This window comes from Bombina bombina, unplaced genomic scaffold (genome assembly GCF_027579735.1).
Source record: "Bombina bombina isolate aBomBom1 unplaced genomic scaffold, aBomBom1.pri scaffold_1102, whole genome shotgun sequence".
In the NCBI taxonomy this organism is placed as follows: domain Eukaryota; kingdom Metazoa; phylum Chordata; class Amphibia; order Anura; family Bombinatoridae; genus Bombina; species Bombina bombina.
The window spans coordinates 81,187-93,918 of record NW_026511253.1 but is presented as its reverse complement, the minus strand read 5'-3'; the positions used below and the strand labels follow the sequence as shown (position 1 = coordinate 93,918).

The following is a 12,732-nucleotide window of genomic DNA, read 5'->3' as shown; positions in this document are numbered from 1 at the left end:
GGAGCGAAAATTACTCTGACGACCCTTCTATTTCTCTTATTGTGAGGTAGAGAATGTCCCTTCCCTCCAGTAATATCAGAAATAATCTCAGCCAAACCAGGTCCAAACAAAGTCTTCCCCTTGTAAGGAATGGATAAAAGCTTAGACTTGGATTATACATCCGCAGACCAGGACTTTAACTATAAGGCCCTGAATGACAAAACGGCAAAACCTGAAATCTTTGCTCCTAACTTAATGACCTGAAGAGAAGCGTCCGCAATAAAAGAATTAGCTAAGTTGAATGCTTGAATTCTATCCTGAATCTCCTCCAGAGGAGATTCCTGTTGTATAGAATCAGACAACACATCAAACCAATATGCAGCCGCACTGGTTATCGTAGCAATACACACCGCCGGTTGCCATTGGAACCCTTGGTGAACATAAATTCTTTTAAACAAAGCCTCCAACTTCTTATCCATGGGATCTTTAAAAGAACAACTATCCTCAATAGGAATAGTGGTCCTCTTAGCCAAAGTGGAAATAGCTCCCTCAACCTTAGGAATCGTCTTCCAGGATTCTTTAAAAGAATCTTCAATAGGAAACATCTTCCTAAAAATAAGAGAGAAAGGAATTCCAGGCTTCAGCCATTCGAGAAATAATTTCTGAAACTCTTATCTGGAACAGGAAAACCTTCCTTCACAGAAGGAACATCAAAAAATTTAAGTTTGCTAGCCTTCTTGGGAGTAACTATGACTGTCGAATCAGAGTCATCCAAAGTAGCCAAAACCTCCCTGAGCAACAAACGGAGGTGCTCCTGCTTAAATCTGAAAGAAACAACCTCAGAATCAGCCAAAGGAGACACTATCAGAGTCTGAAATTTCGCCCTCAGATGCTACAGATATATCTCCTTCTTCAGTCCTGTGAGAAGAAACATTAGACATAACTATCACAAAATCAGAAATTATTTTGCGCTTGGCACTGAATGAGAAGAGGATTGAGATTGGGATGAATGGGGAGAAAGCTGCGTTACAGCTTTAACAGGAGACTCCTTCACAACAGTCTCATTAGAAAATGAAGGCTCAGTATCAAAAAGCCTATCCCTATACTGAAAGATCCTCTCTATACATGAGGAACAGAAAGGCATAGGTGGCTCTACATTAGAATCTAAACATAAATTGCAAGTTACTGCTTGCAAGTCCTCTTGGTCCATTTTACACAAAATTAAGCAAACAATTTAAATAAAAAATAACAAATTGTGCCAAAAATAAAACACTTTACTGTTCCTTTAAGAAAACGCAACAAAAAATAAATGACCAAAAAAAAACCTGAGCCCTATCAAGCACCTCTACACAGTACAGCTCAGCTGAGGTGCTAAACAAACCTCCTACCAAATGGATTAAATCTCGAAATGATCCGGACCTCACTTCAGCAACATATCCAGCACCGGAGAAGCAGCAGTATAACCTCTCACTTCCGTAGCGTATGTCAGACTGAACTTAAAAACGCTGAGAGTAAGAGTTCGCAACCCTTGCGCCAAACAAAGTCCCGCCGATCGTGGGCGTCAACACAACCTCCCGGCCGACATGACAGATACTAAGAAAAATCCGCCGCCGGGAGAAACACTCAGAGTGCTCTAAGAAGTTCATAACAAACAAGCTGCCTGCCGCAAAATTGACTGAAACATAAGAGCCAAATCTTTAATAAAAAAAACTCCCCATAAAAAAACATTCATCATGTGAAAAACACTCCGTTTTAAACTAATGACCAACATTCAGACTCAGCTGACATCCTCACCGTGCCCCACGAAACTGCCCTGAATAGTAAAAACCTGAACACTGTCAGGAATAATTAACCCCTTAAGTGCCAGACTTTCTGTACAAAAGAAAACAACACTTACCTCAATAAAAATTTGCCCGGCAGCAGGGCAGCTCACAAAGTTTGAAAGGCAAAACTCCTAACATGGACCTGTGAAAAAAACAAACAAAAGACTGAATAAACCTACTCAGACTTTTCACAAGAAGGGCATCATAAACTATATGGGAGGCGCAAAGGGGATTGTACCCCCACCAAGTTCCCAAATGCTTAAAAGCCACCACTTGTTCTACTGAAGAGACTGACATGAACTATGGCTAAACCCCCAGAGAAAAACAAAGCAAACCTGCTCTGTTTTATGTCAGGATGCCAGGAATCAGACTGAGACAAGAAGTGCAAAAATAATCACACCTTTATTAATAACAAAAATAATAAAAAGTCCATAAGTCAAATAACAAGCCAGGAGTCAAAACCAGAGCTGGTAGTCAGACGAGCAGAGTCAGGAGCCAAAGCAAGTAGTTAGATGAGCCGGAATCAGGAACAAGGAGAACAGCAAAGTCAGGAACAAGCCGGGGATCAGGAACCAGAAGAGACGTCCGACTAGGTAACACACAGGAACTCACAAACATGTCTGAGACAACGCAAGGGCAAAGCATACTGAACAGAGGCCATTTAAATAATAAGTGATGACATCACAATTCTGAGACTGCATCCTGTCTCACACAGATGATGTACAACAGTCTGGCCATAAGAGGGGGCGTGCAGGAAATGAGCAGCATCACACACTCTGAACCAGATTCAGCAAGAAAGGTGAGTAAAATGACTGCCAGTAGCACATGGCAAACAAAGCAGGGAAAAAACCATGACAGTACCCTCCCTCAACAACCCCTCCCCCGTGGGAGGACGAAAGGCTTATTGGGGAAACGGGCATGGAAGGCACAGAGGAGGGCGGGAGTATGAACATCAGAGGAGGGAACCCATGAATGCTCCTCCAGACTGTAGCCCCTCCAGTGAACCAAATACTGTATGCGGCCCCTGGACATACGAGAGTCAATAATGCTGCTGACCTCATATTCTTCATGGTTGTCAACAAAGATAGGACGGGGACGAGGCAACACAGTGGTAATCCGATTACAAACCAATGTTTTCAAGAGGGAGACATGAAAAACATTGGAGATGTGCATTGCAGGAGGAACGTCAAAAGCATAGGCCAAACGATTGACCCGTCAGAGTATCCGAAAAGAGGACCAATATAAAGGGGGGCCAGTTAATTGGAAGGCACACGAAGGTTCAAGTTGCGGGAGGACAGCCAAACTCTCTCACCAACCTGGTAGAAAGTGGCAGACGCCTACAATCAGCCTTGAAATTTTGGCGCTGCATAGAATGATGAAGGCAATCCTAAATCTGCACCCATGTGGAAAGGAGTTGCTGGAGATGCTCCTCCAAAGCCAGAATTCCCTGAGACATGAAAGAATCGGGCAACAAGGATGGTTGAAACCCATAATTCGCCATGAACGGGGATAACTGGAAGGAAGCATTAATAGCACTATTACGAGCAAACACTGCCCAAGGTAACAGTTCAGACCAATTATTGTGGTGATCTGAGACATAGCAATGGAGGAACAGTTCCAGGCTTGATTAGACTGTTCCGCAGCCCCATTGGATTGAGGGTGATATGCCGAGAAGGAAAGCTGGATCCCCATTTGAGCACAAAAGGAACGCCAAAATCTGGAGACAAACAGGCTACCCCGGTCCGACACTATCTCCTTCGGTAACCCATGTAAATGGAAGACCTCCAGGGCAAAAATTTAACCAAGCTCCTGAGCAGTAGGCAACTTCTTCAAGGGAATGCAATGTGACAATTTAGAAAAACACTCAACCACCATTAGGATAACAGTATTGCCATTGGAAACAAGTAGTTCGACAATGAAGTCCATGGAAATATGTGTCCAAGGACGCTCACCATTAGCAATAGGTTGAAGAAGACCCACAGGAAGATGTTGAGGAGTCTTATTCTGTGCACAGACTGAGCAGGAGGCAACATACGCAGCAACATCAGAACGAAGACCTGGCCACGAGAATTGTCGAGTGACAGACCAAATCATTTGGTTCTTGCCGGGGTGATTTGCGGCTTTAGGATAGTGGTAAGTGTGCAATAGTTTAGTTCGAAGATTCTCGGGTACAAAGCATTACCACCTCTGAAGAAGCGCATGAGACATGCGTGAAACATGTCAGTTAGTTTAAGCTGCCCTTGCTAAATTACTTCACAGATGAATAAAATCTATTGCACTGGCTATTCATCCGGCTTCATCCTCTTTTTTTTTCAAGTTTACAAAGCATTACCACTAGGTTTCTCAGGAGGTGCATTAGTTTGTGCAGCCAGGATCTCCTCCCCTAAGGGAGCAGTCAAATTAGTACATATGGTGGCCAAAATATTGTCAGGAGGTATAACTGGAATTGGTACAGACTCTTCCTTGGACAGAGGCGAAAATTTACAAGAGAGGGCATCAGCCCTAACATTCTTACTACCAGGCAGGTAGGAGACCTCATAATTAAACCGAGACAAAAATAGTGCCCATTTGGCCTGTCAGGGCGACAAACGTTTTGCTTCTGAAAGATAAGTCAAATTCTTGTGGTCAGTAAGAATGAGCACTAGTAAAAATTATTGCCAGTAATTCCCTGTCGCCAATTTCATAATTGCACTCTGTCAGAGACAATTTCTTAGAGAAGAAACCACACGGATGCAAGGAATCATCAGGCGTAGGAAGTTGAGACAAGAGGGCACCTACTCCAGTCTCAGGCACATCGACCTCAAGAACAAAAGACAGGACAGGGTTAGGATGAGTCAGAACTGGAGCGGCAGCAAAGGCGGTCTTAAGACTCTCAAAAGCCTTATTGGCAGTAGGTGACCAATGGAGTGGATCATTCTCCTTACGGGTCATGTCAGTGATAGGCTTGACCAAGGAAGAAAAGTTTTTAATAAACTTCTTATAGTAATTAGCAAAGCCAAAAAACATTGAATAGAGTAAAGACCAACTGGGCGAGGCCACTGCAGGACTGCAGACAACTTGTCAGGATCCATGGAGAACCCTGCAACGGAGATAACATAACCTAGGAAGGTTACTTGAGTCTGATGGAATTCATATATTTCTCAACTTTACAAAACATGCCGTTCTCACGTAGTCTCTGAAGAACCCTTATAACATCAGAACAATGAGCCTTAAGAGTGGGTGAGTGTATGAGGATATTATCTAAGTACACCACAACAAACTTGTCAGGGTTTTTACCTGTTTTGTTTGCCATGTGCTGCTGGCAGCCATTTAACTCATCTCTCTTGCGGACTATGGTGCATTGTGGGGGATGCTGCTCATTTCCTGCACTTCCTTTTATGGCCAGACTGGTGTGCATCATCCCTGGCTTGTTCCTGACTCTACTGTTTTCCTTGTTCCTGATTCCGGCTCGTCTGACTATTCGCTTTGGCTCCTGCCTTGGCTCATCTGACTACCAGCTCTGGTTTTTGATTCCTGGATTGTTATTTGACTTGTGGACTTTTTATTATTTTTTGCTATTAATAAAGGTGTCATTATTTTTGCACTTCTTGTCTCAGTCTGATTCCTGGCACCCTGACATTATGCAAAGGCCATGAATCCTGATGGTGCTGATAATCCACCTTTACCTGGCATAATTTCCAGGATGGATGAACAGGATCACCGCTTGGATCAATTTGCACTAGCCCTGCAAACCCTGCTGACTCGCACTGCACATTTGGACCAAAATGTCCTGCAAGTTATGGCTGCTCCTGTTTCCGCTGCTGCACCTAGTCCTACCAGGAGCATGTCCGGTTCTGCACCTCTACCTCAGCGATATGGAGGCGATCCTAATCAGTGCAGAGGGTTTTTGAACCAGGTGGGCATTTACTTTGAGATGTTACCTCAGGTGTTTCCCTCTGTCAGAGCTAAGGTGGGATTTCTCATCTTGTTACTCTCTGACACAGCTCTTGCCTGGGCTAATCCCTTGTGGGAGACTAATAAACCTGTGATTTCAAATTACCCTGAATTTGTGGCCTCCTTTCGAAGGGTATTTGATGTTCCGGCTCACTCTTCCTCTGCTGCTAAACAACTCATGTCTATTCAGCAAGGTACAAGATCTGTTGCTCAGTATGCCATTGAGTTCCGTACCCTTGCCGCAGAGGTAGGTTGGAACAATGAAGCCCTTGTTGCCGCCTTCTTTCATGGGCTCTCTGATGCGATTAAAGACAAAGTTGCTACCAGAGATTTACCAGAGGATCTTGAGGCATCTGTGTCTTTTTTTTTTATCCTAATTGACATCAGACTAAGTGAGAGGCCCTTTTTCAAGGAGCGCTTGTGGAAGCCTCCCTTGCCTCCTGGTCCCGAGTCACCAGGTACTGCTGAGCCTATGCAGTTGGGATTCACGCGTCTCTCCACGGCGGAGAGGGCCTTTAGGAGGAAGGAGGGGCTCTGCCTCTATTGTGGGTTACAAAAAATATGTGTTCTATATGTCCAGTAGTAGTTGTCATCTGTAAAGGTATTGTTTGATGCGTAATAAGTCAGTTAGCAAAGGAAGACCCATCTATAACTTTGATGGTTAAGGAATTTATTTCTTTGTAATAGGGATATTATTTTTTCTGACAAGTTCAGAGTCAATAAAGCTTCTACAAGCCCCAGTCGAGGATGCAATCACGTTGCAGATGGTTTTGATCCCACTGCAAGGATACACAAAGAGTGAAGAAGGTTGGAGAAATGGAATGTATAGACAAGCAGTTAATTTGTACTTGACTCTTACCAGAATGAGTTTTTTTTATAGTTGGACAAGACTTTACATCGTGATGAATTGAAGCACAGTATAAACATAAATTATTTTTTCTTCAACTCTCCTTTTCTTCAGAGGTAAGCAGTCCTCTAGTGAAACCTATCTCCATAGGCTCACTTGGGGAACATTTAGAGGGAGAATGGTAAGCTGGAATGGGTGTGAAACTATGATGTTGATCAGTCTGATATTTCTCTTTTCTCCTTTCACAAATTCTCCTATCAATTGTTGTAGCCAATTTCATCAATTCTTCTAAGGTGGATGGAAGCTGAACCCTTGATTGTTCGTCCTTAATGACTCAGAGAGGCTGAACCTGAACTGATTATGGAAACTGATGTCATTCCATTGTGAGTCTCTTGCTAATCTTTTAAATTCGATAATGAAATCATCAACTGGTCTCCTACCTTGTTTTAATGCTCTTAAAGCAGTTTCTGCAGTAATTTGAATGTCAGAGTGAGCATACAATGAGGACATAGAAGAGACAAATTAATCCAAAGAGTTTCCAGAGAGAAATTGGCCTAGATCCTAGGCTCACCTCTAAGGTAAGAGATAACAGTGCATACCTTGATACGGTCAGAGCAGTAAGTCTTAGGCTTGAGTATGAATAACAATGCACATGCATTTTTAAAATCACGATATTGGCACCTCTCCATGAAATGTGTCAGGTGGGCTAATGGTTGCGAGTACTGTGTGCTTTAGTCAGAGTTGCTATGGCAACTTTCATAGTCTGGTGTTCAGTATGTAAGTCCTAGAATCTTTGAGATAATAGGTCTATACTTTGTTATTCTATATTGTATGGTCCTTTTAAATGGACTGAATTTGCCAAAAGAACATATCTCATTAAATTATCAATCTATGTAAACAAAAAAAAATCTATCCAAGATAACAATTATGAAAAAATTAACATTTTAGTGCCTATCTTGTTGTGTGATTTAAGACAACTCAGTATTGACCAAGAGAAGTTAAAGGAGTGGGGGTGGAGCACATGACAAAATGTCTGACAGTGAGAATTACTAGGAAGTACAATACCAGTACTGCAGTATCCAATTTAACTTCTATTTAAACAAATTATATTTAATTTTTCTTTCAGGAGAAATATTGCTTCAAATTAATTATAAAAACAAAGATTATAATATATTTGTAAAGTTGTGATATGGCCCCACTTAAATTGATTTTATACCGTTATGTTGTATAGATCTGGGAAGATTCATATTTAAAGGGACAGTCTAGTCAAAATTAAACTTTCATGATTCAGATAGTGCATGCAATTTTAATCAACTTTCCAATTTACTTTTAAAATTAAATTTTGCTTTGTTCCCTTGCTGGTATTTTTGAAAATCTAAACCTAGGTAGGCTCAAACTGATTTTTAAACCGGTGAAAACCGCCTCTTAGCCCCTCATATATTAATATAACTGTGCTGGTTGTGCAAAACTGGGGAATGGGTAATAAAGGGATTATCTATCTTTTTTAACAATTAAAAATCTGATGTAGACTGTCCCTTTAAGGGGCAATTATAACACCCACAGAGCTCACTGCTAAATGCTTGTGCTGTATCAATAGCACATATGTAATAACCTAAACCGCTGAAATGTATCACATGAATTGTTATGCGTGCCTTTAATTATACCATACGTACAGTTAATCAAAACAATTATTTATTATCAGTCTAAACCATTTAATATACTTTTTACAGACACAGCCAGAGCACTGAGAGATATCAGGAATTGAGTGAATAAGGGAACCTTCTTCCTGAGCACAGACATTGGAGCCTGTTATCAGCATGAACTCATATGTGTTAGGTAAGTAAAATAGATATTATGCTGACTTTAATTGAGTGACCTATTCTAATTTCCCAGTAAATAAATGTAAACTATTATATTTATATCTGCATCTTTAAGAACATTTGTGTCAGTGACAGTTATAAAGAAGGAGCAACCCCCATTGGGTTGAGGAGTAGGGTAAAAAATAGTACTCCCCCCTCTGTCCTTTTAGACAGATCATGTCCAACTAACCTCACCCCCTGACCTGGTTCATTACTCAGAACACCGGCAACTCCATCTTTCCCTGCCTTGACCTCGCTCATGGAACACCCACAACTTCCCCAGTGTTCCCCACCCCAGAACCCCCACTGATTTGTGTGCTTAATTTTACAGTGAGTATTATTAAACTAATAACGTTTTTGGGTGTTTATATAAATAGAACCACAGCCGAAAGCTAAAGATTATCATACGGTCACTGCTTCTTACCCTCTCAAAACATCTCACACTGATTATTAGTCTGTGATGATTAATACATCATGTTCTCACCCAACTGGTTGTGCATGAGCCGGGCAGGGCTGTATGTGCAGTTGCTTGTGCAATGCTAAATGAGGATGGTGGATGCCCCCTCTAGTGCCCAGAATACAGATGTACTTGTTCCCTGGCTGAGAACATTATTCACATGCACCTTGTTAAGTGCGGCCCTATAACTTGTTTTCATCAGTAATCAGTAATTTAGTTTACTATGATGTAGTAATGTTTACATTCTATGTCATGCTTTTTTCATTTGTGATTTACAGGTAAATAAAGTTAAAGGGACAGTCTAGGCCAAAATAAACTTTCATGATTCCGATAGGGCATGTCATTTTAAACAATTTTCCAATTTACTTTTATCACCAATTTTGCTTTGTTCTCTTGGTATTCTTAGTTGAAAGCTTAACCTAGCAGATTCATATGCTAATTTCTTAGACCTTGAAGGTCACCTTTTCAGAATGCATTTTAACAGTTTTTCACCACTAGAGGGTGTTAGTTCATGTGTTTCGTATAGATAACAGTGTGCTCGTGCACGTGAAGTTATCTGGGAGCAGGCACTGATTGGCTAAACTGCAAGTCTGTCAAAAGAACTGAAATAAAGGGGCAGTTTGCAGAGGCTTAGATACAAGATAATCACAGAGGTTAAAAGTATATTAGTATAACTGTGTTGGTTATTCAAAACTGGGGAATGGGTAATAAAGGGATTATCTATCTTTTAAAACAATAACAATTCTGGTGTAGACTGTCCCTTTAAAAATACAAAACAGAAGACATTTGAGTATAAAAAAATGTTTTTTATTGAGATGGATTATATTATAAATAAATAAACATTCTTATTTTTCTTTATTCCATTTCTTTTTATGTAGACAAACACTTGAATAGTTCATATCCATCCTTCACTATAGGAAGCATCAGAATGTTACCGCAAACTCCAAAAGTCTTAGACACTAATGACTATTCACAAACATTGGAGATATCACAGCAGATATTTAGAGAGGATGGTGACTTGGCAGGAACTGGGCAGCAATCATTATGTACAGAGAGTAATTTAGTCATCAAAGAAGAGGACAACATTTATGACTTATCTAGTGAAATGATTATCCCAGAGGATAAACCACACACATTTACTGAGTACTCAAAAGATATTAAAGAATGGAAAAGTCTACAGTCTAGCCAAATGATGCATTCAAAGGAAAAAACTTTCAAATGTACAGAATGTGAGAAAAGCTTTAGATGCAAGTCTCATCTACTAGAACACTACAAAATTCACACAGGTGAGAAACCACACACATGTACTGAGTGCAGCAAATGTTTTACACGAATAGAACATCTGAAAACTCATAAAAAGATTCACACAGGAGAAAATCCTTTCACATGCACAGAGTGTGGAAAAAGTTTTAAAGAAATGAGTAGTCTGAAATATCATGAAAGGATTCACACAGGGGAAAAGCCTTTCACATGCACAGAGTGTGGAAAAAGTTTTAAAGAAATGAGTAGTCTGAAATATCATGAAAGGATTCACACAGGGGAAAAGCCTTTCACATGTACAGAGTGTGGGAAAAGTTTTACACGAATGGATCGTCTGAAATATCATGAAATAATTCACACAGGAGAAAAGCCTTTCACATGTACAGAGTGTGGAAAAAGTTTTCCACTAAAGAGTAGTCTGAAAACTCATGAAAGGATTCACACAGGGGAAAAGCCGTTCACATGTACAGAGTGTGGAAAAAGTTTTAAAGAAATGAATAGTCTGAAATATCATGAAAGGATTCACACAGGAGAAAAGCTTTTCACATGTACAGAGTGTGGGAAAAGCTTTCCACGAAAGAGTAGTCTGAAAACTCATGAAAGGATGCACACAGGGGAAAAGCCTTTCACATGTACAGAGTGTGGGATAAGTTTTTCACAAAAGAGTTATATGAAAACTCATGAAAGGATTCACACAGGGGAAAAGCCTTTCACATGTACGGAGTGTGGGAAAAGTTTTACACAAAAGAAGCATCTGAAAACTCATGAAATGATTCACACAGGGGAAAAGCCTTTCATATGTACAGAGTGTGGAAAAAGTTTTCCACGAATGGAGCGTCTGAAAACTCATGAAAGGAGTCACACAGGAGAAAAGCCATTCACATGTACAGAGTGTGGGAAAAGTTTTACACAAAAGAGTAGTCTGAAAACTCATGAAATGATTCACACAGGGGAAAAGCCTTTCACATGTACAGATTGTGGAAAATGTTTTACAGGAATGAGCAGTCTGAAAACTCATGAAAGGAGTCACACAGGAGAAAAGCCATTCACATGTACAGAGTGTCGAAAAAGTTTTACACAAATGGATAATCTTAAAACTCATGAAAAGATTCACAAGGGAAGAAATCTTTCACATATTTAGAAAGTGGGGGAAAAAATATTTTACATCCGGTATCACAAAACACCAAATATTTACACACAAATAAACTTTATATGCACAGTGTACAAACATTTTTACAATTATCCTAAAGAGGACAAACTCTCTAAATAGAAGCAACAAAAAGGATCCTATTGAGAAAGCCCCACTCCTTAGGGGTGAAACGTTGAAGGTGATAAGCATACTCTCTGTGGAACTTAAGAATTTGGAGTTTATTCTAAATGCAAGGACTCTGCGTACTTAGTACCTATGTGCAGAGACCTAAGGCTTTCCTGACGGCTGGGAGGTAGATAGTAACCATACCAAGACTTGCGCAAGTGAAGATCGTTACTAAAGAAACCCAGTATCCTGAGACGCACCAAACACAGCGTACCTGCCGGTGGGGAACATCCAGACAAGACATCGATAAGGAGCAGGTGAGAACGTGTGTGATTAAGAGCACAGGGTTCCCTGCACTGATAATGTCAGATATAATTAGAGGAGACTAACACGCTTAATTAATCCTGGGACAAAAAAAGCGATACTATTGGAAAGAGACTGTATTAGCACACCCAGCACCAACAGTGTTTGTAATTTGGAAGCGCATTTGGAAAGAGGTGGTGATTGGATAACCAAGTTGTTTAAGAACATTGCACATTATTTACAATTGGAGACAGCTGATACTGTTTGAACTAACTAACAGCAAGTTAACACTACGATTCTCTTATATCAAACATTGCACTGGTGGTTATATGTTGCATAGTGTTTACAAAGGATACGATCAATAAGGAAATTCATAGAAGCTCAGTATACCTAAAAAAGTTGAAGGAGCATTTTATGGTTGAACTATTTTATTGTTGATTAAGCACTGATATTGACCTGTTATTTTATCAATTTTTATATAGTATAGTTAAAGTTATCAGTGAATAGAAATTGTAGGCTGTATGAATGGTGATTGTAACTGTTTTGGGCCAAAACGTATGATTGAATTTGTGATGATATTTGAACAATGTTTTAATGACATTTGAATTGTCTTCATACTGTGTTTAATAAATTAAGTGTTTTGAAGAGCTGACTGCATCTAGTAAGAATTTTTTTCAAAGAGGGAATTTTTAAGAGTTTGTATTAGTATTTAACCCACAGCTTTTTTAAGCGCCACCTGAATTTTCCAATTTGATACAATTATCCTAAAGAGGACAAACTCTCTAAATAGAAGCAACAAAAATGATCCTATTGTAAATAATATTTACTAAATCCCAGTTATAAAAGCCCCAGATTGGAAGTGCTCTCCTGCTGTCCTTTATTCCTCTATATATGTGCACCTCAGTTTCTCTCATATCAATGTGATAGACTCCAAACACCACACAGGAATATACAGATCTGTCATCATACTGACCAGTTTACACAATCATTCACCACCAAAGCACCCCCAGTGTTGT

At 40.1% G+C, this 12,732-nt stretch overlaps 1 protein-coding gene across 2 annotated transcripts; it reads left to right on the top strand.

Annotated features, from left to right (window-relative positions):
• Window positions 1–6,837: 6,837 nt before the first annotated feature.
• LOC128643673 (gastrula zinc finger protein XlCGF26.1-like) lies at window positions 6,838–12,363 on the top strand. Of its 2 annotated transcripts, XM_053696506.1 has the most exons (3): window positions 6,838–6,965; window positions 8,313–8,418; window positions 9,777–12,363. In XM_053696506.1, exons 2-3 carry the CDS (start codon window positions 8,400–8,402, stop codon window positions 11,297–11,299), a joined length of 1,542 nt encoding a protein of 513 aa, XP_053552481.1. In that variant the 5' UTR covers window positions 6,838–6,965; window positions 8,313–8,399; the 3' UTR covers window positions 11,300–12,363. The 2 variants fall into 2 exon arrangements, with proteins under 2 accessions (XP_053552481.1, XP_053552480.1); XM_053696505.1 differs by lacking the exon at window positions 6,838–6,965 and having other exon boundaries at window positions 7,782–8,418.
• The last annotated feature ends 369 nt before the right edge of the window (window positions 12,364–12,732 follow it).